Source organism: Scomber japonicus, chromosome 13 (genome assembly GCF_027409825.1).
Source record: "Scomber japonicus isolate fScoJap1 chromosome 13, fScoJap1.pri, whole genome shotgun sequence".
In the NCBI taxonomy this organism is placed as follows: Eukaryota; Metazoa; Chordata; class Actinopteri; order Scombriformes; family Scombridae; genus Scomber; species Scomber japonicus.
In genome coordinates, this window is record NC_070590.1 from 6,592,925 (window position 1) to 6,620,326 (window position 27,402).

Here is a 27,402-nt window from a genome sequence, read left to right on the forward strand (position 1 = left end):
AATTTGCAACTTTGCCAGACACTTTAAAATGAGGATCTGCCAGAGACTCAGTGGCTCAATGCCACCAGACGACCAACTATCTGTCATTGAAACTACTTTTAAAAAAAAGAAAAAAAGCTAAAATCAAACCAATTAAGCTTCATCTTTTACACACAGGACCATTTCTGTTGACAGATACTGGAAATTAGATGGTTTCCTGCATAAAAGTGCTCATAATGTGCTTTGAAAAACAAAATCTTTCGTGGCACTCAATTGTAATTATGCCATATTTAGTGTTTAAATGTCCATTAGGAGCCATTATGATGAGAGGAAAACACCAGAGGACTCATTACAGACCTGCAACGCCTCCCTGTTCTCAGCAAGACTTCACCAGTGAGTAGAAGCTTGATTGGTGGAGTTTAAAGTCTCTCAGGATGGGTGTCCTGACTTCTGTTGGTACTGAAAGTGTTTTTTATTAGTTTGTTTTTTCACAAGGATAACCAGTAGGAGATTTTAAAATGCAGTTTTAAAGCATTTTACACACCCAATAGAACAAATATATCAACTTCTATATGAAGCATGGCATCACAGAACAGATCGATTCAAAACCGGTGGTTAAAAAAAACAACAATATTATTTGGACTGTACTGTACTCACCTCCTCAGCTGGTTTTGGAGTTTGGGGTCAGGAAATGCTCTCTGGCATCCATCTCGACGGAGGAAAGTGATTACGGAGGTTTTAATGGGATTTGAAACAGGATGGGTCGGCCTGTTGTAGAGAGATGCTGGATCGTGACGGTCTGCTCAGAGAGTGTTGCACATATGGGTGTGCTTACATCCAATCTTCATCTCTGTTTGCTCTCTGTTTCTCTGATTCATTGTCATTGTACAAACCCATAAACACACACAGTCAATCTCATCTCCAAAGAGCAGGGCAGGATGTTTGCTGCTTCATTTCCTTTTTCTCCACTTGTCTCAGTCTCTTTCAGACTATACAATCAGCACCGCTCCCAAACTGCATCTTTTTAATGTACCCTTCTGTGAGATATCACTATTTCTGTTTTCACTTTAACCCTCATGTCGTCCTCCCGGGTCAAATTAACCCCATCTCTTCTTTCCTTCCTTCCTTCCTCTCTCTTTCTTTAATTTTTCCTTCATTCTTCCCCTCCTTCCCCCTTACTTTGCTCCCCATCCTTCCTTGCTTCCTTCCTTCCTTCCTCCTTTCCTGCCTTCCTTCCTGCCTTTCTTCCTTCCTTCCTTCCTTCCTTCCTTCCTCATTCCCTCCCTCCTTACTCCTTTCAATCCTTCCTTCCTTCCTTCCTTCCTTGCTTCTTTCCTTCCTCCCTTCCTTCTCTCCTTCCTTCCTTCCTTCTTTCCTTCCTCCCTTCCTTCTCTCCTTACTTCCTTCCTCCTGTCCTTACTTGACCTTACCCGAGGACAACAGGAAGGTTAAAATCTGTACAATATCAATATTAAACTCAAATATATTATCATTACACCAACAGTCCTCTCAACATACTGCAATAATATGATCAACTTTTCCTCCTCTTATTATAATTTCTTACATATTTTACTTTGTTTCTTAACTTTTAGGTTTTTTGTATATTATTTGAAAATATTAGATGATTACCAGAAATCAATAGGAAGAGAAATCCATGTAGAATTCAAAACTTCTAGTTTAGTTTTAGTCTGTAGTTTTAATTAGACCACATCTCTGGTGAAGAGAATCAAGATCTGATGAAGGTAAATCTGTTATCTGAAGTCTTTTTTAACAATAGTCAGACCTTGTTTTTTTGAAACCAGCCTTTGTACGGTGATGATCGTCTGTTCACAGTCTCCTGTTGGCCGGCAGCTTCACTTCCTAGCAAGCAAAAACAAGTTCTGGTCCAGGTCTCACTGGAGAACACACTTTTCCCCAGTGAAACCTTGTACTAGTACTTCAAAACATTGTCATTATTATTTAGCTGGAGAGCTGTTGTAACTTTTGCCTCTCTTAGATCCTTGTAATTAACCAAATGCTCTAAATATTAACACACAGTCACCTAATAAAGGGCAGATTTCACAAAAACCCGGTCCATTACTTTAACTGTTTCTCATAAGGCGACATGCAAAATGACACATACCAATGAGGACCCTCAATAAGAAGCTATATCTATTCATTCAAGACTGTGGGATAGATCGATTTAACTGTGACTCCTGAGAATTGCAGTTTTTAGACTTTTTTTATCAGAAAAATAGGGAAGTTCAGTCTCTAATGGTTTGAAGGCTCAGGTGATGAGTTAGTTACACACTTTTCACAGAGAAGAAACAACTTTAATACCTCCTGACATCTCAGTTATTTTTCTTTTCTCTCACACCTCATCTGACGCACGTCTTCTCATTCACAGTCACAGTTAGTGTTTCATCCCCGGTGGCACTGCGAGGCAATGAGAGTGAGGAGGAGGAGGAGGAGGAGGAGGAGGAAAGAGGAAGAGGAGGAGGAGGGCTGTAAATGAAATCCACATGCCTCCCCTCTCTTGTTTTGTCAGGGTCACCATGCAAGACAGAGATGGATGAGGCAGCAGGAACCTGTTCGCCTGTCCACCGAGGGAATACTCACACACAAACACACACACACACACACACACACACACACACACACACACACTCACAAATACAAAGTGTCTTCATCTATTATCTCATGTGGGACTCATCTCTAGCAAACCCGACAGGGCTGGCTGATTGTCAAAGAGGAGGAGAGAAAGAAAAACATCAACAGCATTCAGACACTGGTTAAGAAAAATGCAGATACACCTTTTTAGTTTATATGATTTATTTAACTTCATTAATGCCCAATATCATAAGATACAGTAGAAATAAGCAAGTTTCATAAATGTAATGAGTTTGGAAGAAAAGTAGAAGAAAACAGGGTGTAGTCTTGTTTGTGTGGCGTCTAATGCTTTCTCTCCTGTAACAGTCACACATTCAAAAAATGCAGATTTAACCCTAAAATTAACTTCTTCGACTAAAACTACACAATCACAAAACGAGCAGAAGAAGAGCGTGTACCAAGATTTTCAGATCCCAAATCTCAGCTGTCCACTGTGAAGGTGATGGAGCAGTCGACAGTCTGGGGGTTGCAGCCATCCGCAAAGGCAAACAGGAAGTACATCACCTTCCTTACCTTGGCCAGCTCGGCGATCCTCTCTCCAAACTCATGTGCGTCAGCTTCATGGCATTGGATGGGCGTATCGTCGGTGGCCCCCGGCGCCCTCCAGAAAGCCCCGACGGGCTCCAGCAGCTGACGGGTCATCAGGTGGGTGAGGTCGGGCGTCCAGAGCTGCGAGGTGGCTGTGATGGTGAGGCGACCCGGCTGGGACAGACGCACCGTCCAGTGGGAGAATCGGAGGGACTGATCGGAGAAGTCTAGTCGGTACACGGCCTCGTTGGGCTGCAGCAGGCGCTCGCCGTCCTGCCTCTTCAGCCCACGCTGCTGCAGGGACTGAACCCGCAGGCGCATCACCTCCGTCAGCTGGGTGTCCGACCGGAAAGGCAGCTCCAACTCAGTAGACATCACCTCAGCAGGCGGGGGGGGTTAATACCAACTGCAAGGCTGTATTAGGTTGGCAGCTTTGGCGTCTTCAATTCCTACTTCCTCTCTCAGACTTCCACTCCTTTCAGTCCTCTTCCTTCTCACTCTTTGTATGTAGGTTACTCTGTACTGTATGTATGCATGTATATATGTGTGTGTGTGTAGCATTGGTAGCAGAGGGTGGGTCTTACACAGAAGTGCAGAGATCCTTGGCAACAAAATCTAATGACATTGCAACCACAACGCAGGTTTTTGCCCTCAGGGAACTATGCTTAATACTGTTTGTGTCGCGTTTCTTGTTTGGTTACAGATCCGCGACTCTAATATCGCACATGTAGTAAAACCGAAATCCCAGAGGCTTGCATGAGCACCAGTGGAAATATAAACAAGGCAAACTGTTTAGAAAGAGTAAGGAAGTCCTGTTTTTATGTTGGACTCTTATCAGGTGAGGAGGAGAGGAGACGGAGGAGGAAGAGGAGGAGGAGAAGGGAGTGAGTGAGGGGGAAAGCCTCTTTTATTTCCTCTGTGTGTGAGTACAGAGACAGCAGGGGAAGCCAAAGTGCCTTCCTGCTTGTGTTTCTGGTCAGTCGTCAGGTCGCTTACCTACCAGAGTTCAGTTACTGCATAGCGACACCGGGGCCCAAATGAGAGCTGAGATAGATGGATCCCTCGCTCTCTCGCTATCATCAGTGGGGAGAGAGTCAGAGAGTAAGCACTAACTGGGTGGAGTGCAACAGAGGCTACCTCCTGGAGGATTACAAAATGACTCGGAGGTTTCTGCGGTGCAGTGCTTTGGTTTTTTTTGTTGTTTTGTTTTTTTTTATTCTTCCCCCTCCTCCTCCTCTTTTTTTAAAGGAGCTGTTGCTGCCTCACATGGCCAGTCCTCTGGAGAGGCCCAGGCTCCCTCCATCAGCAGAGCGTCACCTCCTGCAGGAGGTTTTGACAGGAATTGCTGTTCAGTTAGTGCACCTTGACATCTCCAAGGACACCTGCCGCAATACTGTCAGTTAATTCATACGAGGTGTCGCTCACTACATCATTTGCAGCTTTTATAGCCCGGAGGTCCCCCCTACTCACCACCACCCACTGTGAAAACATATAATAGGTGCCTTAGGTTGGGTGCTCTGATAAGACACAGTGGGATCACAGGATGGCAACACTTCAACACTTCATACATTTTAAAGAGCAATTACATCGTGACTTAGTGCTGAAAATAGTTGTACAAGCCTCTGTGGCTTTGATTTAATCAGTATTCAAACTTGGTGCACCTACCAAAATGCAGAATCCTACAAATGAGGCACAAAGCACTTAATGGTATCTTCTAGTTTTGATGAGATGCTTAAAGAACAAATCTGCACCCATCAATATTTTTGTAGCGATAGATGAAATAATCTTTCTGTCTCTCATTGTTTTTTATATAATGTAATTCTTTAATTATTTTTATTTAATTTGAATGCTGTTCATCTTGTCTGGACTTTAAAGAGAGGTCTTTGTATAAGCTTTTAGTGTTTTTATGCATGTCTTTGTGGACTAGGGCTGGGTATCGTTTAAGAAATTACGATACTTGTACCAATCCAAGTACCCTTAAAGTGATACTGATACCAGTTGAGTACTTCATTCGATACACATTACACAATTTGTGCTCTTGCTTTTATCCGGTGTAACAGGCGTGTAGTGTAGACACACTTTAGAGCATTTAAGTGGCATCTTGGCTTCTGCACTACATCTATTGTAGGTATGGTTTGATGGGAGACGTTTTGATGCTACTTGGTTTCGATTTATTTCAGTTGATACCTTAAAGGTATTGAGTACTGATACACAACCCCATTGTGTACTATCAAGTGTCTTTCAGCGTCGTTTAGCCTGTTTTTTGCCCAGTTTCTATAAGGCAACTCTTTTAGCTTCTAATAAACTCACTGAACACTACTTTGCCAGCACTTATAAGCAGAAAGACAGATATCATGTAGCTAACAAACCAGATTTTCCTCTCTAAACAAATAACAATCAACTCAATCTATGCATGCACAAACACACAACTGCCATAAACCTTCTGAAGTCTGATATCTCCTCAGTCTGAGATGACTTCTTACTGAACATGTACAGTGAGAATGTGCCATACACTGTTTTATTATTTGTAGAATAAGCTAAGCCGATAATGTGCAATTCACTTTTTACTATATGTGCAATAACAATCAATGCTTCTACATATTGTGAATTTTTGTATGATAACTCTGCTGTTTAGCTTTACTCTTTTTATTATTCTTGTTACTGTAGCTATTTATTTATTTGGATTGGATTTTAAATACACCTCTGAGGTTGTCACAAAACTAATTTGCTATACTATGACAATAAAGTGCTTGATTTGAACTTAATAGAGACCAAAACAGAGCTCAAATGAGACTAAATACCAGACTTATGTTCTTCAGGTGAACAAGAACTTGAGTCCAAATGAATGCTGATGTTGCTTCTTGTTTGAATGACGAGTGACGAACACCAGAGGCGGTGTTGGTAGGCGTATTTTTGAGTTTTGGGCACAGCCAGGCTAACTGTTTAACTCTGCATTCAGCCTTTATGCTCAGCTTGGCTCAACACATCCCAACTTCAACTCAAATAATTTTTCCATCTCACTCCCAGAAGAAAAACGAAATCAGCTTATTTCACAATGTGTCGAACTATTCCTATAAGATTGTGGCTATACTTGCATTACAGAATGTACCGACATGCAAATGCAAAGCTTTAAGTTTACTTCACAGTTCAAACAGATTGGAAACCACTGTAGGTGTTTAACATGGATTTGTGCTGTCCAAGTAAGCTAGTGTAGCTATCAGACTCTGATCTCTTTTGATGGCAGACTTTACACTCTGGGAAAGTCATTATTGGAATAGAAACTTTAAAAGCACTTCTTTGAGTCTGCAATGTGAAAGTAGCCATTGATTTTTTTTTTTTACATTTAGTTATGTTTGTTATTATAACTTACATTTATTTGACCTTTTTATTTTCCATGAGTAATATTGTTTGTTTGGCTGCAGATTGTGCTCTTTACTGCTCTGTATTTAGCTCTTTTTATTTATCAGGAAAGGTTATACTGTCATTCTGTTAATTTATGGTGTGTGTGCGTGTGCGTGTGTGTGAATATGTTGTTTGTTTCTTTACTTCTCTTGTCAACATGATAACTGCAGTTCACAAAATGGAGGCAGGGTTACAGAGGTTTCACTGGACCACAGCAATTGCAGGCAGCCTCACACATAAATGCACACAGACACACACACACACACACACACACACACACACACAGTTATTACCTCTCACCCATGTCCTATTACAGCCGGATTTATGACTGAGAGAGCCAAGGTGATAAATTTGTCCCCTAATCCTGAATGCATCAGCAGACATGAGGGTACGCTGTCTCACTCTGGCAGCCTTGACATTATTTATGCTCCATGGACCAGTGGCTGTTTGCTTGGCTTACCTGCCCCTATCCTCTTCCTCCCCTCCTCTTCCCACTGGGCAGGTCATTCCCGACTGGAAGGAGCAGGAGTGGGATACAGAGAAGCCAGAGTCGTACGCTGGGATTTTCCACTTCCGCTTCTGGCGCTTCGGCGAGTGGGTGGACGTGGTGATTGACGACCGCCTACCAACGGTGGACAACCAGCTGGTCTACTGCCACTCCAATGACAGCAACGAGTTCTGGAGTGCTCTCGTGGAGAAGGCCTACGCCAAGTTAGTATCGGTGCCAACAAATATACAGATCCAGTTTCTGAGAAGGAACACGTCATCTTAAAATCTGAGTCTTGGATTTAATTATTTGAAAGGATAAGTCTAACGATTTTCTGTATTTTTCTTTAGATCGTTGTTTAGATCCAAACCCACAATGAGTAGATCCACTTAAAGTATTGTGCATGTATCTAAAGCCTTATATATCTTATACCTTTGTGCTATAAACCTCTCTTGTTATCCATGTTTCTTCACGCCAAAGATAAGAGGCATGCAAGTGTGTTTAGAAACAGCAATCACATTTTTATTCTCAGGACAGTAGTTCTGTGTAACGCAGACGCCGCTGAGCATGTGCAGGAATGCCGATACGTTTACTATGCTGTTAAATTGTTTTTGGACAACAATGGACAGAGGAATAAGATATATCAGACTTTGAATACAGCATAGACTGTATAAAAGCAAAATGGACGTAACATCCATGACGTCACCCATTGGTTTGTGGACTGCTGCTTGGAAGCCAATAGTTTCGAGTCTAGGCAGCGCCATCTTGAAAATTTCAGGTGCATGCTGGGAAAAATAAAAACACAGATTCTACTTATATGGGCATGAGGCGGGGCCATGGGCGGAGCAGGGAGGTTGCGATAGGTTGCGAGGGCTGGATCTCGAGGACATTGGTCAGTCAACCTGTCAATCACGATTTAACCACGCCCTAATGCATACCCTGCTTTATCGTCAAATATAAAATCAGGGAGGCCAAAATTTCACAAATGAACATCATACTGCATTGAAGAAGGCTTTAAACTAGCGATTGAGACCATAAACACATTTTGAAAACGTTTACTGAGGTTAGAAATCAAGTTGGTGAACTCTCCATTGACTTGTATTGAGACAGAAGTCCTTTTGACACCGAAGCGGTCGCCCCCTGGTGGCCTTTTGCTAGAATGCAGTTCTAAGTTACTTCCGCATTGGCCTCATTTCAGAGGACCAGAACTCCCCGCCTGGAATACACACATAATACTTAATAAGTACAATCAGTTCTAAGCAAAATATAGAAAATCACCTCACTATCAATTTGCCTACATAAATATAAAACTGACACTGTTCATAAACCAGATAAATCTTAATGGAACCATGTTTGTATACTGTGGGTCACATTAGGAAAAATCCGGCTAAAAGAAATGTGTATATGGTGTTTTTACAACTCTGACATGTAAAAATGGCTCAAATTTGACACTGAAAAATATGAAAGGGTTAAACATAGGGGTGGGAATCTCTTGAATATAGATGTCACGATTCAATTAAGAATCAATTCTCGGTTTAATAAAGAAAGGATGGATCTCTGTATATCCTCTTACTGTCGTGCTCTGTGTGAAAATCATTCACTAGTGTCCTCAGTCCACAGAAGTGCAATATGAAACCTAACTGTCAGGAATGCTAACAGCCAATCTCTCTCTCTCTCCTGCATCGTCATTTAAAATGCCTTACGGGCAGAGGGTCTTTGGAATGAAACAGACTACAGACCGAGTTATTTTCTTCAGCTCACCAGAGTTTGTTGAAGTTTTGTTAAATGATGTGGTTTATGATAGTCGGGAGTTTCATTTGTCCACAAAATACATCACCTTCATCATGCAAAGCTAAATATTAAGTTATTAAATCCAAAATTTGAAGATGAACTCTGGTTCGCGCTGTACTATAAAGTGATCAGATATCAGGTTTTTTGTTTTTATGTAAATGTTTTCAGAATCATAGAAGATAAGGATTGTGGGAAAAAATATGATAACCACTCCTAATTAAACAACCTCTTCATATAAAGTGTCCAGCATTGAAAAGTCACATTTTTTTCTCACCATTCAGACAATAAATGACTTAATGATCTTAAACAAACTCTCCTCCTCCTTCCTGCAGGGTTTACGGCTGCTACGAGGCTCTGGATGGGGGGAACACGGCTGACGCGCTGGTGGACTTCACAGGTGGTGTTTCGGAGCCTGTGGACTTGCTGGAGGGTCAGATGGCTACAGACGAGGTGGCTCGTAACCAGCTGTTTGAACGGGTTCTCAAAGTCCACAACAGAGACGGCCTCATCAGCTGTTCCATCAGGGTAAGTGAAGAGCTGCCTGCTGGGTTCAGATACCGCAGCTTATCTGAGAGATGCTTTTTAGACCACACCTGAGTGCTTTAGTTTCTTTTTCTTACCCACTTATTCACTGTCTGTCTATACATAGAAAGATATGGCCCAAAAAAACAATATAATAAACAATCACCTAAAATGTAACCTAAAAGAGAAAAAAGGAAGATGTATAAAGACAATAATCAAAATAAATTAAGTTATCAAATAATTAAACTAAAAGAAAAAGGAGAGAAAGAAAGGAAGAGAAATAAAAACAATAATGATCACAAAAAAGTAATATACTTTATTCTATATATAATTTTCTCTTTGATTTTATGTTTGACTATTAATTAAATTGTTTTTCATTACAACTGTGGACAACAGTGATTGATAATAATGTGATATTTGTGCCTGTAGAAGGTCTGAGGGATCGAAACAGTAACAGTAAATAAAAAATAAACCTAATTTGGTCCAGCAAGAGTTTCATATTTTTACCATTGTTCTAAATTTTTGTGTTAGTCCATCTATGTATAGTTGTTGAGACATTTTATTCAGACACAAAAATGTTAATCAACTGTTGGCGCCACAAGAAAAGTCGAGTGATGGCGATGGTTTTTAGGATGTGTAGTCACTAATATCAGTAGCACTCGTCTTTGGGGGAATTTCTGTACCAAATTTCAATGCAATCTATTTCTTTATTGTCGAAATATAATGTATATTACAGTTTTGCTGCATGCTTCAGCAGATCAAATCCAGATAGTATGAGTAAAATGTCAACATTTCCTCAAACTCTACTATCATCTCTGAAATGATCAACAGAAGGAGCTGGAGGCTGTCAGTATGAAGGACTGTGTCTCAGAGAACAAAGATATATAAAGTTCAAAAAGATATTAGGTTGTTTATATATATGACTTTTAGAAAACTTTTATAGTACAATATTAAAGACACCCTTAGTGTGTTTGAAGTAGAGTTTAATGATGAATGATTCAAGGCAAAGGCATCCTGGACTTGCCTGCAAAATTTCTTTCTTCTTTGTGTTCCCTGCTTGTTGTGAATTCATGTCTACTCATTAAGAAAACAAGTGCATGCTGTACTATGAATTCTACCGTAATGGGAAAAGGAGTTTGGCTCTCGGTCTCCCGTATCATGCCAATCCTATTCCCCGACGTCGAGCTCCAGCAAGAACTAATTCACCCTGTTGTGATTCAGAATCCGCCGTGGTTCAATTTTCAAATGACATCGCTCTTTTGTATGCATGAGTTTCGACTCTGGAGGGTCAATTATTCAACAGCAAGAGTAATGAGAGCTTAGAGATCATGACAAATACCATACAAAATGCATTTTCCACCTTTCTCCGTTGTTCTTATTATTTCAGTCTGTATTTTTATTTCATAAACTGGTATTCTGGTATATCCTCCACCTCTCCTCTGTTGGTTGAGAATCGTCATGGATCAAGGAATCTTAAGACTGTCTGTGCCATTGCATTTTCCTTCTTTCCTTGACAGGTTTAAAGAAAAAAAGAGAGCAATGGTGATGATACATGACATGGTGGAAATGTGAGTTTAGTTTCCTGTAGAGGTTCGGTTAGAGGCCAAATCCAAAACTGACCTGTGGAAAACCTACCCGAACGTGAAATGCATACATTTAATTTTCAAAAGTGATAGACCTGACCTAAATACAAGAGAAGCAGCGTAACAAAATAGCAGAAATATTCCTTAAAAAACAAAAAACAAAACAAATAAAGTCATAAAACGAAGGCTCATTTGTAGAAATAATTGAATTGCTACTGATTTCCTAAAATATTTAGATTATGATGCACCATGTGCTCAGAGCTAATACTGTGCTCAGATCCCTTTTTAATCCTGAACCTGTTTAGACCACTAGTACAGTATCCAACCTTAGGTCTTCCAAGGGTTGGACAAAATGATCAAAACTAATAGGACACTACCACAGCTTGAGGTTGAAGCCGATGTGGACTTAAAGTGCAATGCCACCGACAGCCACTAGGTGCTGGCTCCAAAAAAAGTCCCTGGCTCCAATTAACTTCAAAATGTCAATTCCTCTCTAAAAAAACTACGTCAACATTAAGCTATGATCTCAATTGCTAAATTCAGGCCCTGTAATGAGTATGCTATTGGTAATTTTGGAAATTAAGTTTAATGTTTCTCGATTAAGATACCTACCATGTTAGCAAAATTCTGTTAAAATTGGTGCTGATCGTTAGCTGTAACATTTGGCTTCAAACCGGTTCCAAGGACTACCAACACATGGTTATATATCCATCTTTACATACAGTCTACGGATGAGATTTCATAAATCTGATCAGCTGTTTTAGGAGCAGCGGACTCATTGGGGATTATTATTCCTACTCACAGCTGCTATTTGGACAAAGCCACTGCTTTAGAACTCCATTAAGAAGTTCATCTTTTCGTCCTGTCTATTCGACTGTCTGTGTGTCATAGTAATCAGGCTGTCTCACTTGGACCAAAAATAATACTGTATAAAATTTGCATTGTAATGCGCTACACAAAAGCCAAGTGCACTCACACATAATTTTTTGATCAATTAATCAATTTTCTGATAATGTCACCTAATGACTCTCGCCCCTCTTCTTTCAACCATCCAAAGCTCCTGACTCATAAATGGTGCATTGCTCAAATTTGAAAGTGTCTCAGCTGTTTTTTTGCTCTCTCACATGCACTCATCAAAAATCTTCTAAGGTGTGTGGTTTCCCAGGCAACAAAAAAAACCCATTTCAACTCTTTTGGCCACAAAGGAATACCTGTTTTAAGATCTTCGATGGTTTTACGAGGTGCAAAATTAATGCAGAAAGCCATCCAGTAGCATTTCTACTAAATTCTTAAAGGGGAGCTTATTTTTAGACATATAAATAATGTCACAGTGTTGGATATTGATGTTAAAAGTGACAAAATAATGACCTAAATGTATGTAGAAGTGATCCCTGTGAGCAAAAAGCACTGGCTTCAGGCTGCTCTGAATGGTTGGTTTCAGTATTTTTTTCTACTTTCAGCCTAAACTGACATCAGCTCGTGATGGATTTCTTTATATGGTCAGCTTCTAAATTCTAAGTCCACGAGTTCACCGCACTGCTCTGCTAAAATTATGTTTTTTTAACCAACAAATAGCTCCAAATGTGTCCATATGTTGTTGTTTCGACTGTGCAAGGTCAGTGAGGAATATGTTTCACTTCCAGTAATGCTTTCTTCACAATGAAAGCTTCCCATTAGTCATTTTTTAGTCACTTAGATTTTAATGTGAAGCACAAAAGCAGGTAATGTTGGGTTTGTATGAGCAGTAACTTAACCACGACTCTTTTACGTAAAGCTGGCCAATCAAAAGGGGGAGCAGAATAAGATAAATGAGGAGGTTTTTGAACTGTGAACCATGCAAAGCTATTCTAGTAGAGTCCAAAAATAAAATTTAGAGCACAACAGGTCCTCTGTAAGATCATTTTGGTAATATAGAAACATTTAAGTTCTACTAATCATTATTTTTCAAATTAAAGATTGATTCAATGACTACATGAAGTATATACTTTGCATTTCTTACAAACCTCAAAGGTCCATGTTTTACCTGTTCTACCTGTTTGTAATTTGATAGGGAACTGTTTCACACCCCCAATGTGTATTTTTAGGGATCCACAATAGCATCTCTGTTTTCAACCACTACAACCTCCCTGTTTTGATGTTTCTGTTTCTGTTTCCCAGGCGACCACGATAGAGGACATGGAGGCACGGCTGGACTGTGGCCTGGTCAAAGGCCACGCTTACGCCGTGACGGATGTACGGAAAGTGCGGCTAGGTCATGGACTGCTTGCCTTCTTCAAATCGGAGAAGCTGCACATGATTCGCATGAGAAACCCCTGGGGAGAGAAGGAGTGGAGCGGTCCTTGGAGCGACAGGTAATCACACCGCTAGCCCCCTACAGGCATGATTGAAGTACTGCAGCTTATCAGACCTAATATTTAAGATGAAAAATATGGATGTATCTGCTTTGCTGCCAATTTTCTCCCATTATTATAAAAGAGTCGTCTGTAAAATGGTTGTCTAGATATCTCCAATTACATAGAAGGCCAATTTTAATGATTTATCCAGTTCTTGTAATACATCCCAACAAATCCTCCAAAATAAACGACGAAATACTTCTTTTGATCATGTCTAGTTCAGAACACATAGGAGCATTTCCTAATGTTGTGCCCCTTTCTGCAAAAATTGGCAAGATAACATCATTTGTCTGTGCTTTCCAAAATTGTTAGAAATCATTATTAAAAAATGATAACGTTTTTATGATTTCGACAAGGTCTAGTTTGGTTTATACACAAAAAACAGAAATAAAAAAGGTATAACTAAGTCAGAGAAACATGTGGTGTTAAAGTTACTACTTAATTAAAGTTAGACAGCCTTCGCCACAGGGTTAAGGTTGTAATTAGTTTTTTAGAAGTGCATTGATAGATTTTTTATTAGAGATGAGAAACGAACAACTGCCCATTGTTGGTTTAATTTTATAAATGTCATCTAACCTGCGCTGCTGCTCCAGGTCATTATTACTACGGCCTCTGGCACATTATGACCTATTGTGATATTTTTCCTTTATATTCCTCAAACTTGCGAGGTATAAAACAATGAAAAATCTCATTGAGTGTCATTCAGCCTTATTGTTCTCTCTGTCCCAATATTGCACCGAGATTTAAGTGAGTCAGATGAGGAATATTTCCAGAGCAACACAAATAGCATAGTCGTCCTTTTTTATGTGACCTTGTTGTACCAATTCAACTAATTTAATTTTTAAAATGTTCGAGAGCACCGGTCCCCTTTGTTTCTAAAAATTAGACACACCAGTTTCTAAGAGATTGCATGTGATGAATGATCAAACAACACAACGATCAATCCATATATGACCCCCGCTGTGAAGACAAGAAAGCTGCACAATGAGAAATGTGTAGACAATGAAAAATGGGGATGCAATCAAGCTAATGGGCCACTGAGTGAACAAGAATGACTTAATGCAGCCTTGCTGGTGTGTTGTTTGTTTGTAGAGAACGATATCAGACAGTGCAGTGCAGCTCAGATATCACTTTCTCCGGGACACTCCCAGAACAGGCGGGCCAAAATTGAGCTGACTGACCCTTCAATCCAAATGTCAAAGTGAATCAAAATGACTGGTTTGTGCAAGTAGCTGTTCCATCACATGGATAAATCTGCTTAGGAAAAAAAAGTGTTTGATTACACTTTCTGTGTTACTCCTCCATTTCTGCACACACTTCGCTTCTCAAATAGGTAAACCTCACTGTCTCTGAACCTTTAGCTACCAGACTCAGTAAAACAAACAGGGAGGTGGTAAAGCCAGATCATAATGGAGTCTGAATTATTGATAAGCAAAAGAGAGAGGGAGGTTATTAAAGAGATGTGAGTTATCTCTATCTTATTTTTTAATCATTCCTTTACTCTGACTGAATAATTCATTCACGGTTTGATAAAACCTGTTACTGTAAATGGAGTCTGACAGAAGGTTGATACGTGGACATTTGTCAGTGATTCATAAACAGAGACATAAACACAGAGCTAATGCATCCAGTAAATGTCTTATGTTTCCCCTGAGCAGTGAATACAGAGGAGACCTTGATGCTTAGGTGTGATTCACAGCTACAAATAGGCCTACACATACAAGTTTCTTTAAAATAAGAGTGCCCACAAGGGATAAACACACACGATTAAGCGTCTCAATGTAATGCAGTCATTGAGAATCCAGTCTTACAATTATTATGATTATTAAAAGATTCACAGCTAAATGTCCTGCAATTAATATTAATGGTAATATTTGTTTAAATAATATGGCTCAGGGTAGGGCTGGGTATCGTTTAAAAAAAATGAAATACCAGTAATGATCCAAGTAGCCTGAAAGTGGTACCGCTACCAAGTGAGTACTTAATTCGATACCCATTACACATTTCATGCCCTTGCTTTTATCCAATGTAACAGGCGTGCAGTGTAGTCACACATTAGAGCGTTTAGGTGGCATCTTGACTGATGAACTGCTAAGCGTGCTAGCTCAAATTCACCACGACTTCACCACCACAGACGGGTCGTAGCTGCTGTGGCAGTGGGCCGATCACATGTCGTATTGAATCGAATAACGCTGGCATTGATTGTCTGTGAGCAAGTCCGTGCAAATAGTCATATTTTCTCACTCTGGGTGCAAAAAGGATCAATTGCAGATATTTGTTTGACTGGAGAAGTTTCTATACTACTTGGTATTGATTGAAGGATTGAGTACCGAAAAATTAAAAAAAAAAAATGAAAGCAAGTGGGTTCACTGGCGGGTGCTGATTCAGTGTGTTGATCAGAAGTATTTCAGATGCTAGTTCGGGACAGAAGCAGATGTTGAAGCGCCATATGTAAAAGCGCACAGATGTCCAGCTTTTATTGAGCTGTGGCAGAGACACGCAGTATGAACACAGATGTGTTATTGTGTTTAAAATAAAAGGAAATTGAAAAGTGTTGGAGTATAAATATCTGTGCTTATAAATGAACATCTAATGGTGCATTCAAATAAACCAGTCTTTAATAGGGAAGCGTTTTTCCCAACATGACACCCCCCCCCCCCCCCCCAAAAAATAGACTGTGACTTATACACCGGTTTTTGCGGTATATGAAACCTTTATTAGACCCACGATGGGGAAATTTACTGTGTTACAGCAGCAGGTGGATAGCAAAAATAAAAAGACCTTCAATAGAAAAGAATAGAGAACAATATATAATAAGTAAGTATCCAACCAGTAAAAACAATAGTATTAAAGAAATATAATAAAAGAGTAATATTGGTGTTGTCAGAATGATAATATACATGAGTCTGATACTATAGATATATTGCACAATTGAACAGAAAGTAATAGTGTACCTGAAACACTTAATCTATATGTGAGATACACAGCATATGAGACTTTTTCACTTCACTGTAAGTAGTCACTTGATAAATGTTTTTAACTTTTTTGCTCGTAAATTGATTCTTTAGAGTATACTTTTGTATAAGTTTGATAAATACTGGCCCTGATTTTCTCTGCAGTTGAAGTAAAGTCTTTGCTGTTGTGTCTTTGTTTACCACAGTTCAGAGGAGTGGAACAAAGTGAGCAAGAGTGAGAGAGAAAAACTGGGTGTCACTGTACAGGACGATGGCGAATTCTGGTAAGAAACAACAACTATGTTTTTCTTTTTTTAGACTAATCTATTTTGGCTTTGTTGGCATAGTAACAATGTGTACGGTTCAATCTGTCTGAACTGATGCTAATGCAACATTTTGGGCAGATTCTTCACACATACTGTCCAATCATGGTCTTATACCAAATCAAAACAGGACAAATCCATAAAACATACACCGACAAGAAGAGAATGATAGACAGGAGAGAACAAGACAATTAAAATGAGCTAAGTAGGCATCATTATCATTTCAAGAAGTAAGCTCATTCGTTCTCTTGGTGAGATTTAGATTTTTGTCTGTTTTAATTTAAAGCCAGTTAGCAGCTGGTTAGCTTAGCTTTGCATGAAGACTGGAAACAGCTGGCTTGACTCTGTCCAAATCATCTTTAAACTTTACTAATTAACACATTATGCATATAGAACAGTTTATGGTTTTACAGGTTAGGTCCTGGACTTTTTTATTGGCTAGGCTGCGGTCTCCTTAATGTGTTAATTAGTAAACTTTAAAGATGCTGGTAGTTGAATTGTGTGTGCTAAGCTACGCTAATATGCTGCTAGCTGTAGTTTCACATTTAACGGACGTATATGAGAGTTTTATTGATCTTCTCATCTAAGAGGCATGAAAGTGAATAAGCTTATTTCCCAAAACTGTTTCTTTAAAAGGAGTTTTCCACATTAACACTGAATTTTAGATTTTTGGGGGGGTTTCTTTTGATTTGATATCATATCAGTAAGATTTAAACAATGTCAGCTCCAGAAATCCCAGTCTCCCTTTAACATGTAACCCTTTCCTCTGTTCCTGGTCTCATTTCCTCTATTTTTTTTACCTGTTGAAGGTCTTCTTCTTTCAAGATTTTCCCTCTAGTCGGTATCCACTTTTTCCGGTCTCTTCTCTCCTCTCCTTTTCCTGCCCTCCTGCAGGATGACGTTCGACGACTTCTGCCAGTACTTTACCGACCTGATCCTGTGCCGCCTCATCAACACCTCCTACCTGAGCATCCACAAAACGTGGGAGGAGGAGGTGATGAGGGGCTCCTGGGTCCACCGCCAGGACCCCCTACGCAATCGATCTGGAGGCTGCATCAATCACAAGGCCACCTTCCTGCAGAATCCTCAGGTGAGGAGAGGTGGTGACTGTGTTCGTGTGTGTGATAGAAAGGTGTGTAAGCTGCGTCGGAGGGTAACACAGCATCCCTGTTTCCTTTTTTTCCCCAGTACGTGTTTGATGTGAAGAAGGTGGAGGATGAGGTGCTGATCTGCTTACAACAGAAAGAAAAGAGAGCCACACCCAAAGAGGGAAAAGGGGAAAACCTTGCCATAGGCTTCGATATTCACCGGGTAGAAACTCACACACACACATGCACCAATGAGCAACGTCAGATATCTCTTGTTACCATGGAAAAGTCTTAAAAATGTCTTATATTTAGTTTTGTATATCCAAAGTCTAAAAATGTCTGGAATTGTAGGAATTAAGGCGTCACATTTGATTTGAGCGTAATTATCTTTGTTCAGTTTATGTAATTTATTATTATTATCATCATTATTTTCAGATTATAGCCACATAAACCAACCAATCAACTTACTAATTAAAGTAAAAAATAATCAGCAGTTGGAACTTATAATGAAACAAATCATTAGTTGCAATCAACTTCCAAATGAGCTCCATTTCAACCCACTACAACAGTAAAATCCTGCTTTTGCATTATAATAAGTTTCATAATATATTACGTATGAGTACAACAGTCACATATGACACTTTCCTGCATTTAGTACTAACTTGAAAAACTTGAAAAGAGGTGTTAAAAATGTTTTAAAAGTCATTAAATTTGTACTTTCATCCTGCAGGTGGAGCTAAATCGGAAGTACCGTATGCACTCAGCCCAGCAGAAAGTAGCGGGCTCCATCTACATCAACTCGCGCTGCGTCTTCCTCAGGAAGGAGCTGAAGGAGGGCCGTTACGTCATCATTCCCACAACCTTTGACCCCGGGCAGCAGGGTGACTTCCTGCTCCGTGTCTTCACTGATGTGCCTTCAGACTGCAAGTAAATCTGTTATCTGTAACCAGTCATGTCAATCATATGTGACGCTGCACCACTGGGCACATAATGTTAATTATATTCTCGATTCATTGTTTTTCTCTATAAGATCCAGTCAGAAAATAGTGAAAAATACCCAGAATCATTTCCCAGAGTCAACGACAGTATAGCTGCTGCTCATTTTGTGTCGACTGATTAATGGATTACTCGTTGCAGCTTTAGACAGTATTATGATTGCCTTGAGTCGAGTTTAGTGTAAAAAAGACAGATGGAGGCTTGCCTTTATTTCCACATTATGTACTGACTGCTAATGTATACTGTCACTCATACAGCTGGCTCACACCCAACATGCTACAAAAGTTATTTAAGCAGAGCTGCTACCCATCAGGTTGTCTACTAGTTGAGATGCACACCACGTAACTACAACTGCAGACCCGTGTTGCACGTCCTCTCTCTCTCTCTGTCCCTGCTTTCATCTTTGTGCACCTTCAGCTGTCAAATAATAGCAAGAATACCAAATAAAAAATAAAAAAATGAAAATTGTTAGATAGCTATCTCACTTAAGTGCACCGTCAAGTGTTTGAAGTCCAGTAGTTAGACTTACAGGTTCCATTTCAACAAGTTAACATAGAGGATTTACTTACATTCAGTATATTATATATGTGCAGAGTGCTGAGCTCAACAACCTGTGTCAAGCTTTTCACTCATGACTGGCAAAGTTTTACAGTATTTATGACTAATAGAAGGGACCAGCGAGCCGATGAAACTACAAAGATTTATGGAAAGTGGAATGACATAATGTGCAAACTCTTACTCTTTGAGGGTTTCTGCAAACTGATAGACCATTTTTTAAATAAAGTACATGTTGGGTGAGCAGTAATCCAAAGCTTTGTCTGCCTTCATAATGGTCTTCACTTTGTAATATGAAAGTAGATGTTATAATTGATGTTTTTTTTGTATTTTTGTAGGGTTTTTTTGTAATTTAGTTTAAATTGTAGTATTAAATGGAGGTTGGTTCAACAGTAACACAGTTTGTAAGCTTCTCAAACTGTTTCGGTATACATTTTCTAACTTTGTGTGTCGATTTCAAACAAATATAAATGTTTTAATATATTGTACTTCAGCTAAATGTGGAAAGAAAATGTGTAATTTTGTCTTAATAAACAAAAAAGTGAAGATACAATAGAGTAGATACCTAAGAGTTAGATAACCTTATATCTTAATATTAAACTGTAACCTACAATGTCTAAAAAATACAAATTTTGAATCATGTATGTTAATAAGACCCACTTTTTTGAATCATTGAACTATCTAACCAACTTTCTAACCAAATCATTCACATTTCAGCTATCCTAGGTGATCTCCTTTGATAACTACTGCAATTTTTTTTCACTTCCATTCACAGAGAACCACCTCCCACTTTAAAAACCTCTGTCCTTAACCCATAAACAGGCAAAATGAGATGTAAAAAATAAAAAAGTGAAGGTACAATAGAGTAGATACCTAATAGTTATTTAACCTTATAGCTTAATATTAAACAGTAGCTCACAATGTCCAAAAAATACACATTTTTGAATCATGTATGTTGAATTGAGAGCATAACCAGTATGTGATGGTATACTTTATTACTTGCATGTCACACTTTTCTCTCTACCTATGTTCAGTCCGGTTAGCTTTGCCGTTCTCTAACGATCAGGTGGACTCTTCTTTTCCCCCAGAGAGCTGTCTCTGGATGACCCTCCTCAGACGTGTTGGACAGGGATGTGCGGCTACCCTCAGCTGGTCACTCAGGTCCATGTGATGAACGCTGAGGGTCTGCAGGGACAGGACTCAAACGGAGGTAACACCACGACACACACACACACATAGCTCGAGCATGTTAATTATCACGTTGTTATGTTAAAAAGCACCTTAAACTCCTGTAAACACCCACAGAGCTTCACTGCCTCAATCCCAATAAGAAAAGACTCCTGAGCAAAGCACGAGGTACCACAGCACCATCTGCTGAAACTAACTGCATTTAGTTTAGATGTGTAGCTCTAGTCTGCATTTACACTAGTTTCTCCCTTTAATCTCTCCCAGTGTTTGCACAACTCACTCACATTTAAAGCCACTATGTATTCAAATATAATAGTAACTTTTCAAAATAAAAGCTGCAAAAGGCATCACAAAAACAACCAAAATCAAAAGATAAAACAAAAACTACAATACCATAGAAAGTAGATGTTTGAAGTTGAAGTGCAGAAATGCCAGTTCATAAAAATTATTTTTTAGTAGAGTTTGAGATACATTTCAACAGGAAAACTCAATTTTGTACCATTTTTCATATTATTCTGATGCCAAAATAAAAATCCAGGTGAAATCTGTGTAGTATTCCTGTTCATATCCTTCACATAGTGGCTTTAATTTGAAATTCCTCTGCTGAGCGAGTAGTGTTGTGATGACTTGTAGTACAGGTGAAGAGTTTGATTTCAAAATAAGATAATAAATGATATGATAATAAATAAGAAAAAAACTGAAACTCCTGCAAACTGTCTATCACTTGTTCTCACTTTACTGATGACATTTCCCTCCTCAGACTTTTATCAGGCCGAATTCATAGATAAGCAGCGTCTCTAACGTCTTCAGATTCAGATTAAAAAAATATGTCTGTCAAGATAGAAAATCATTTTAGACGAGGCTTACCATTCAAAACTCAGACATACTATACGTCATCCTAAGAATAACTTAGGCAGAGTATAATACATGATATGATTTCATGCATATACAGTAAGGTGGGTATGTATGTGCCTTTAAAGTAGCGGCCTGATGGTAGTAACTCTAAGGCAGAGTGGTGGGAGGGATCTTCTCTGGTGAGGTTGGCTGGTAAATGTAAAATGAGCTCAGGAAAAATCAGAGGGCACTAGTAGCTATTAATTACAAATAATACCTGTACTGAAACGGGTATGTTACTCAGGTATGGAGGACAAGTGATGACCAGTGTGCAGGATTTTTATAGTTTTTAATCGGACACAGATGTCTAATTTTTTACAAAATAAGATTGAAAAAAATTAAATATGACCCATATATATATATGATAAGACCAACAGCGCAGATTTAAGACTTAAGTTATATAAATTTTTTAAAGAATATTGACTAAAAATATTTGCAGAGTGGACACACTACATTTTGGAAATGAGCTCTTCACCTAATTAACCCAAATATTCTGATGAAATATGTTAACAAACCAGACATGCATATTAATTACAGCACCGGTCATCAACACAAAGCACTGATTAAACACTTCTCCCCACAGCTGTCGATCCATACGTGATCATCACCTGTGAAGGAGAGAGGGTTCGCTCGCCGGTTCAGAAGGACACACGGTGCCCAAACTTTGACATCAAAGGCCTGTTTTACCGAAAGAAACCCAAGGAAGGCATCCACATCGAGGTGAGCTGTCACTCTCTGTGGGACGATATGTTGAAAATGAGCTGATTTTTTTTATGTCGGCTGCAACCTGCGACCAAAATGTAGCAGCTGACATCCTGTGAATGGTGCAAAGCATGTTGTATCACGTGATGCAAAAGTTTAAAACACTGGTAATAACATAAACTTAACAGATTTCTTAAAGAGGGAAATGTGTTTTTCTTCATATTACTTCAACCAGGTGTTTTCAGAGTCACTGGTTTCACTTGATTCCTATGGGAAGCCTTTAGGATCCAGGAACTGAGCCAAGATATTACTGCTTGACACAACTTCAGACTGCACCAAATACATAAAAAAGGCTGTTTAAAGGCATCTATTTGTTTCTGACTCTAGGAAAGTAACAAAAATGTTAAAAAGACCCAAAACTACTGCATCACTGAGCTATCTAACTAACTTTCTAACCAAATCCTTCACATTTCAGCTATTCTAGGTGATCTCCTTTGATAACTACTGTAATAACTAATGCAATGTTTTTTCACTTCCATTCACTTCTCCCACTTTAAAAAACTCTGCCCTTAAACCTTAAACAGGCAAAATGAGGTGTAAATAATAATTTGATGTTACTAGTTATGTCATTTGCACCTAAAGTAAAACATTTCCCCCAAATATTTTTATATTTTGGATTTTTCTGTTGTATGTAAGTATAGACGTACCTCAAGCTTCAATTCTACTAATCCAGTTCTACCAAATCAAGGCACATACCATTGAACAACCACCTTAACCAATCACTCTCCTAACAGGGTGTTAAAGGGTCCGGTGCACGTTGCCTGTTTTAACCTTTGTGTCGTCCCCCCGGGTCAAATTGACCCTGTCTATTTTGGCGGTTCTTCCCTTCCTTTCTTCCTTCCTCCTTTCCTTCCTTTTTCCTCCCTTCCTTCTTTCCCTCCTTCCGCCTGTCCTTCCTCCCTCCCTTCCTTCCTTCATTCCTTCTTTCCTTCCTTCCTTCCTACCTCCTTTCCTTCCTTCCTTCCTTCCTTCCTTCCTCTCTCCTGTCCTTCCTTCTTCCTTCCTCCCTTCTTCCTTTCCTTCCTTCTTCCTCCCCTCTTTACTTCCTCCCCTCCTTCCTTCCTCCCTCATTTCCTTCCTTCCTTCTTCCCTCCTTTCCTCCCTTCCTTCTTCCCTCCCTCCTTTCCTCCCTCCTTTCTTTCCTTCTTCCTCCCTTCCTTCTTCGACTCGAGGACAACAGGCTTAGATGACCTTTTAGTAGTTATTGTAAGAGTTGTGGTCGATGCAGAAGCTGACATCATGAAAAGAAGAATACACATCTACATATTTGCACCAACACTCATCAACTCTCAGTGCTGTTTCTCTTTTTATTTTTCATATTTATTACCTTCCTTTTCCATCCTATTTCCCCTTCTGTGTCACATGAGAGTGAAATGTGCTGAACATCCGTATCCAATTAATTACAGGCTCAATATCAGGCAATATGTGTAAGCGAGTGTACGTGTCAAGAGATTATTATTGGTAATATATTTTTGCGTTTATTCAATCGGACCTGTGAAATTGCATCATTTGGATCACTGTGAGCGAAGGCAGAACCGTGCATGTAATCACTCCAGGACTCTTTTTTTTTTTTCTTCTTCCTTGTCTATTTTCATGTTCTGCACTTAGTTTTATACTCTCTATGTCACAGTCTGTTCTGCTCTTCTCCTGCTGCTGGTAACTTTCCCTTCACCACACCCCTGCTCTACTCCTGCTAATCAGCCACTCCCACCTCATCAGTTAACTCTGTTCACCTGGGCTTCATCAGTAATCACCTGGACTCTCAGCTGCACCCCATCTGTAATCAAGCCTGTATATATACACACCCCTGTTGTCCACTCACTCTGGGCCAGATCGTCATTTTGCATTTGCAGAACAGAGTCCAGGTGATTACTGATGAAGCCCAGGTGATCAGAGTTAACTGATGAGGTGGGAGTGGCTGATTAGCAGGGGTAGAGCAGGGGTGTAGTGAATGGAAAGTTACCAGCAGCAGGAGAAGAGCAGAACAGACTTTGACACTCTATATCTTTTTCAAATGTTTTACGATGGGTCTTTTTGTATAGTGCTGTATACATGTAAGGATTATTATACTATTACTTTGAACTCTTTTACATCAGCAATTCTTCTCATCTAGAGTCTCTGTTTTCTTCTTGGTGTCACCACCCTCTATCAAGTTTTCATTTATTGCCCTTTTTTGTCCTTTCTCTCTGTTTCTCTCTCTCTTTCTCTCACTTTTCGATTTCGGATCTCCGCCTTCCGCCACCCGAGCGGCGAACAGATCTACAATAAAAACATGATCGTGGACACCTTCCTGGGTCAGGTGATCATGTTCAGCGATCCCAACGAGCGGCAGGAGCAGCACACGCTTCACCTCCGCGACAAGGGAACTCGCCAGGACAACGACCTCCCGGGCACGCTCACTGTGCGCCTCATCACCTCGACAACGCTCACCAACATCTGACGCGATTTGATTTGCTATATACGATTTTATAACGATCGACACTCGAGGTGGTGTTCAGTCGTGCCCCGCCGTTAATTTCAACCATCTCCAACCGTTGCGGGAGCTCACTGTGTCTTTTCTTTTTTCTGCCGCTTGCGTTCTCTTTGTGTCTCTTCCCTGTTTTTGTTTTTTTTTCTCTTTCGCTTCTGCCTAAAATTCAGTTACGGAGTTTTTTAAAAGCCTTTACCGATATTTCTGGATGGAAGGTGTCCATAGACAATATTTGGGGTTTGTATTGAATATCTCTGAACACATTCCTGCCAAAAACTGTCATATAATCCAGTGTTTGCTTCAGATATTTCTTCTTAGGGTACGTTTCATCGCAGGTTTTGTAGCCAGAGTCTCCATCAAATCAGCAGTGGACGACACCCACTGAGCTACAGACAAACTTCATTTTAACAAAAAGGACAATATTGGCTTGAATATTTTTATCAAATGAGTTTTATCAAATCAGTCTGACCCTACTCTACAAACCTCTCTGTTTTTTTTATTTCTGCATATTGTTATATTCAAACACATAAACTGATAAAACACACCTATGATACATATGCAGAAATTTCTGCTCTCTCCATGCATGTGCCAATGTTTCCAAGGGCTATGCATTGCCTTAAGGCTGAGTCCTCCACCTTGAGGAGGCGGGGGGTTTTGTTAAATACTCGCCGTGTTTATCTTCTCTTTCAGCTGTCCTCAGTGTTAGCACGGCCTCTGTTTTTGTTCCTTAAAAATTGACATTACTCCCCCCCGCTTTTTGCATAGTTTCTATCTCTTCTATAATGACATGATTATGCGCTCTTTTTTTTTTTGTTTCTGTGGATATCAGTCAGCCCACCCAGACACCTCAAGTCTTCACCAGTTTGCCGGTGCTTTGGAGAGCATGCAGCACTGTTTGTCACTTTTTACTGTGGACTTTACACACGAAAGCCAACAGCAGCTATTCTATTACCAATTCAAAAACTCCCCGAGACGCTTTCTGCCGGTTGCTATGGACGATCTCCAAACTGCATGGCTTGAGAAGAAAAACTCTTTGCCTGTGCTGCACATCTCTCCAGTCGTAGCTTAGCAGCTGGTGCTTTTGATAGTGCTACCCTCCCTCCTTCGATCCCCCCCATGTACACACCTTCCCAGTCCAGCGGAGTGCAAAGATCACCCTGACATAATCAAGTGCTTTTATGGGACCAAAGATGAGCCAGGCCCTTCGCTCTCTTAGTCCCTTTCGGACAGGCCTGGCCTGGCCCCAAGCCTAGCTACAAACCACCACCCCCTGTGCCACATCATCTCTTAATGGCAACACCACTGCCTGATGCTTCCTCTGACTTGAGTCTCTTGGCCCGGGCCAAAGATTCATGCCACGTGACCCTGGGAGACAGCAGCTGTGCTTCTGCTGTTGGCACAGGAAAGGCAAGTGTGTGCGTGTGTGTGCATGTGTGTGTGACAGAGAGCGTTTGTGTGTGTGTGTGTGTGTGTGTGTGTGTGTGTGTGTGTGTGTGTTCGGCTAGTTCCAGCGCTGCGTTGAATGGAGTATCTGTGAGTGCTTGTATGATTGTATATCTGTTAATCTCCATCAAACCTGAAAGAAAACAATTTATGAAAGGTGTGAACTGAACAGAGAAGAAACACACACCTTGCACTTTATTTAGTTTTAATGAAGGGAGGCAAAGACCCTCAAAGGTTAAAGGAAGAGGAGGGAGAGCAGAGGTGACGCCCTGCCAAACAACCTGTGCCATCGCCTCGGGTCCTGGCTTTGCCTCCGCAGCAGGAAAGCAACATGTGATATGGGATGAACTGTTCAGTGCTTTCAGAGGGATTTTTGGATGGATTTTGCATATTGAACCAACACTGGTACAATGTAATCGATCTTTGATGAACCATGGCATCTCCTGCGTAGGTCATGTGGCCATCTGATATGACCTTCTAGCACCTAGCGGGGCTTTTTGTGACAGAAAATCACAACCTGTTTTTTGTTTATTTAAAAGTGCAATATCATTGCAGAGACTTTTCATTCCAAGTTAAATCAACTTTTTTGGGTATGTCTTAGTCTTTTTTTGTCTGTGTTTTAATAAGAATTAAAAATGTAATTTAAAGTCATTATCAAGACATTTCCTTTGAATGTAAGACAGACAGTTAGACAGTCAAACTATCACTCTTCCTGTTTTTTCAGCGCCTTTTGCCATTACTTGAACTGTCACACATGGCATTTAACTGATCACACACTTTGTGTACAGCATCTTTATAAATGTATCTTGCATGGGTTATTTTCCAATATGTCCATGGCCTTGTATTGTACTGTTCAATTGTTACTATATATATATTTATTCTTTCTATCTGAAAATCTTGGAAACACTAGTTTTAAGCAATCAGCATGTCGACACTAATGCACCTCACGTCAGTCTGATCATATCAACAGTTTTAAAACAGTTATGTCTTGTAAAACAGTGATGCATTCATAACGCCTCTAGCATCAGTGAACATTGTTAACAGCAGTTGTTGACTAACATTTAGGTGCTAATTATCTTCTCTGTGCTCTTTTATGTTGTATTCAGTCGGACTGAGATACAAAAACTGAAGGTTTGGTAATGTGACAAGACTGAATTTGTAAAAATGTCATGTTTGCTTGCAGACAGCCAGTGTTAGAAAATGTAGTGCCAACAGTCTGAAGCGAGAGATTGGATATGGGAACATGTGCCTGGATAGCTGCTGGTACACATTTATAGACCCGATGAGAATAGAAAGCAGCCCTTGTTCCTCCTTCACTTAAGTACCGTTGAAGTGTCTTTGTGCAAGGCACTGAACTCCTGAATGCTCCAGTGGAGCCTCCGAAAAAATAATCAG

The 27,402-nt window shown here is 39.9% G+C and overlaps 2 protein-coding genes across 2 annotated transcripts in view; one reads left to right on the forward strand and one right to left on the reverse strand.

The window, feature by feature from the left end:
* The window catches only part of capn5b (calpain 5b), a 39,623-nt gene extending 15,089 nt beyond the window's left edge, over positions 1-24,534 (forward strand). Inside the window, 10 exon segments of the mRNA XM_053331923.1 lie at positions 7,061-7,269; positions 9,169-9,361; positions 13,099-13,292; positions 16,495-16,572; positions 17,506-17,701; positions 17,800-17,922; positions 18,430-18,626; positions 20,339-20,437; positions 21,890-22,052; positions 24,352-24,534. Of these exon segments, the coding sequence (XP_053187898.1) occupies positions 7,061-7,269; positions 9,169-9,361; positions 13,099-13,292; positions 16,495-16,572; positions 17,506-17,701; positions 17,800-17,922; positions 18,430-18,626; positions 20,339-20,437; positions 21,890-22,052; positions 24,352-24,534 (1,635 nt within the window).
* Positions 3,049-3,531, reverse strand: ompb (olfactory marker protein b). Its single transcript, XM_053331935.1, has one exon. The coding sequence runs from the start codon at positions 3,529-3,531 to the stop codon at positions 3,049-3,051; it is 483 nt and encodes a 160-aa protein (XP_053187910.1).
* Positions 24,535-27,402: the final 2,868 nt, after the last annotated feature.

Coding starts and splice junctions, on each gene's coding strand:
- ompb (XM_053331935.1), bottom strand. CDS start 3,531: ATGTCTACTGAGTTGGAGCTGCCTTTCCGGTCGGACACCCAGCTGACG.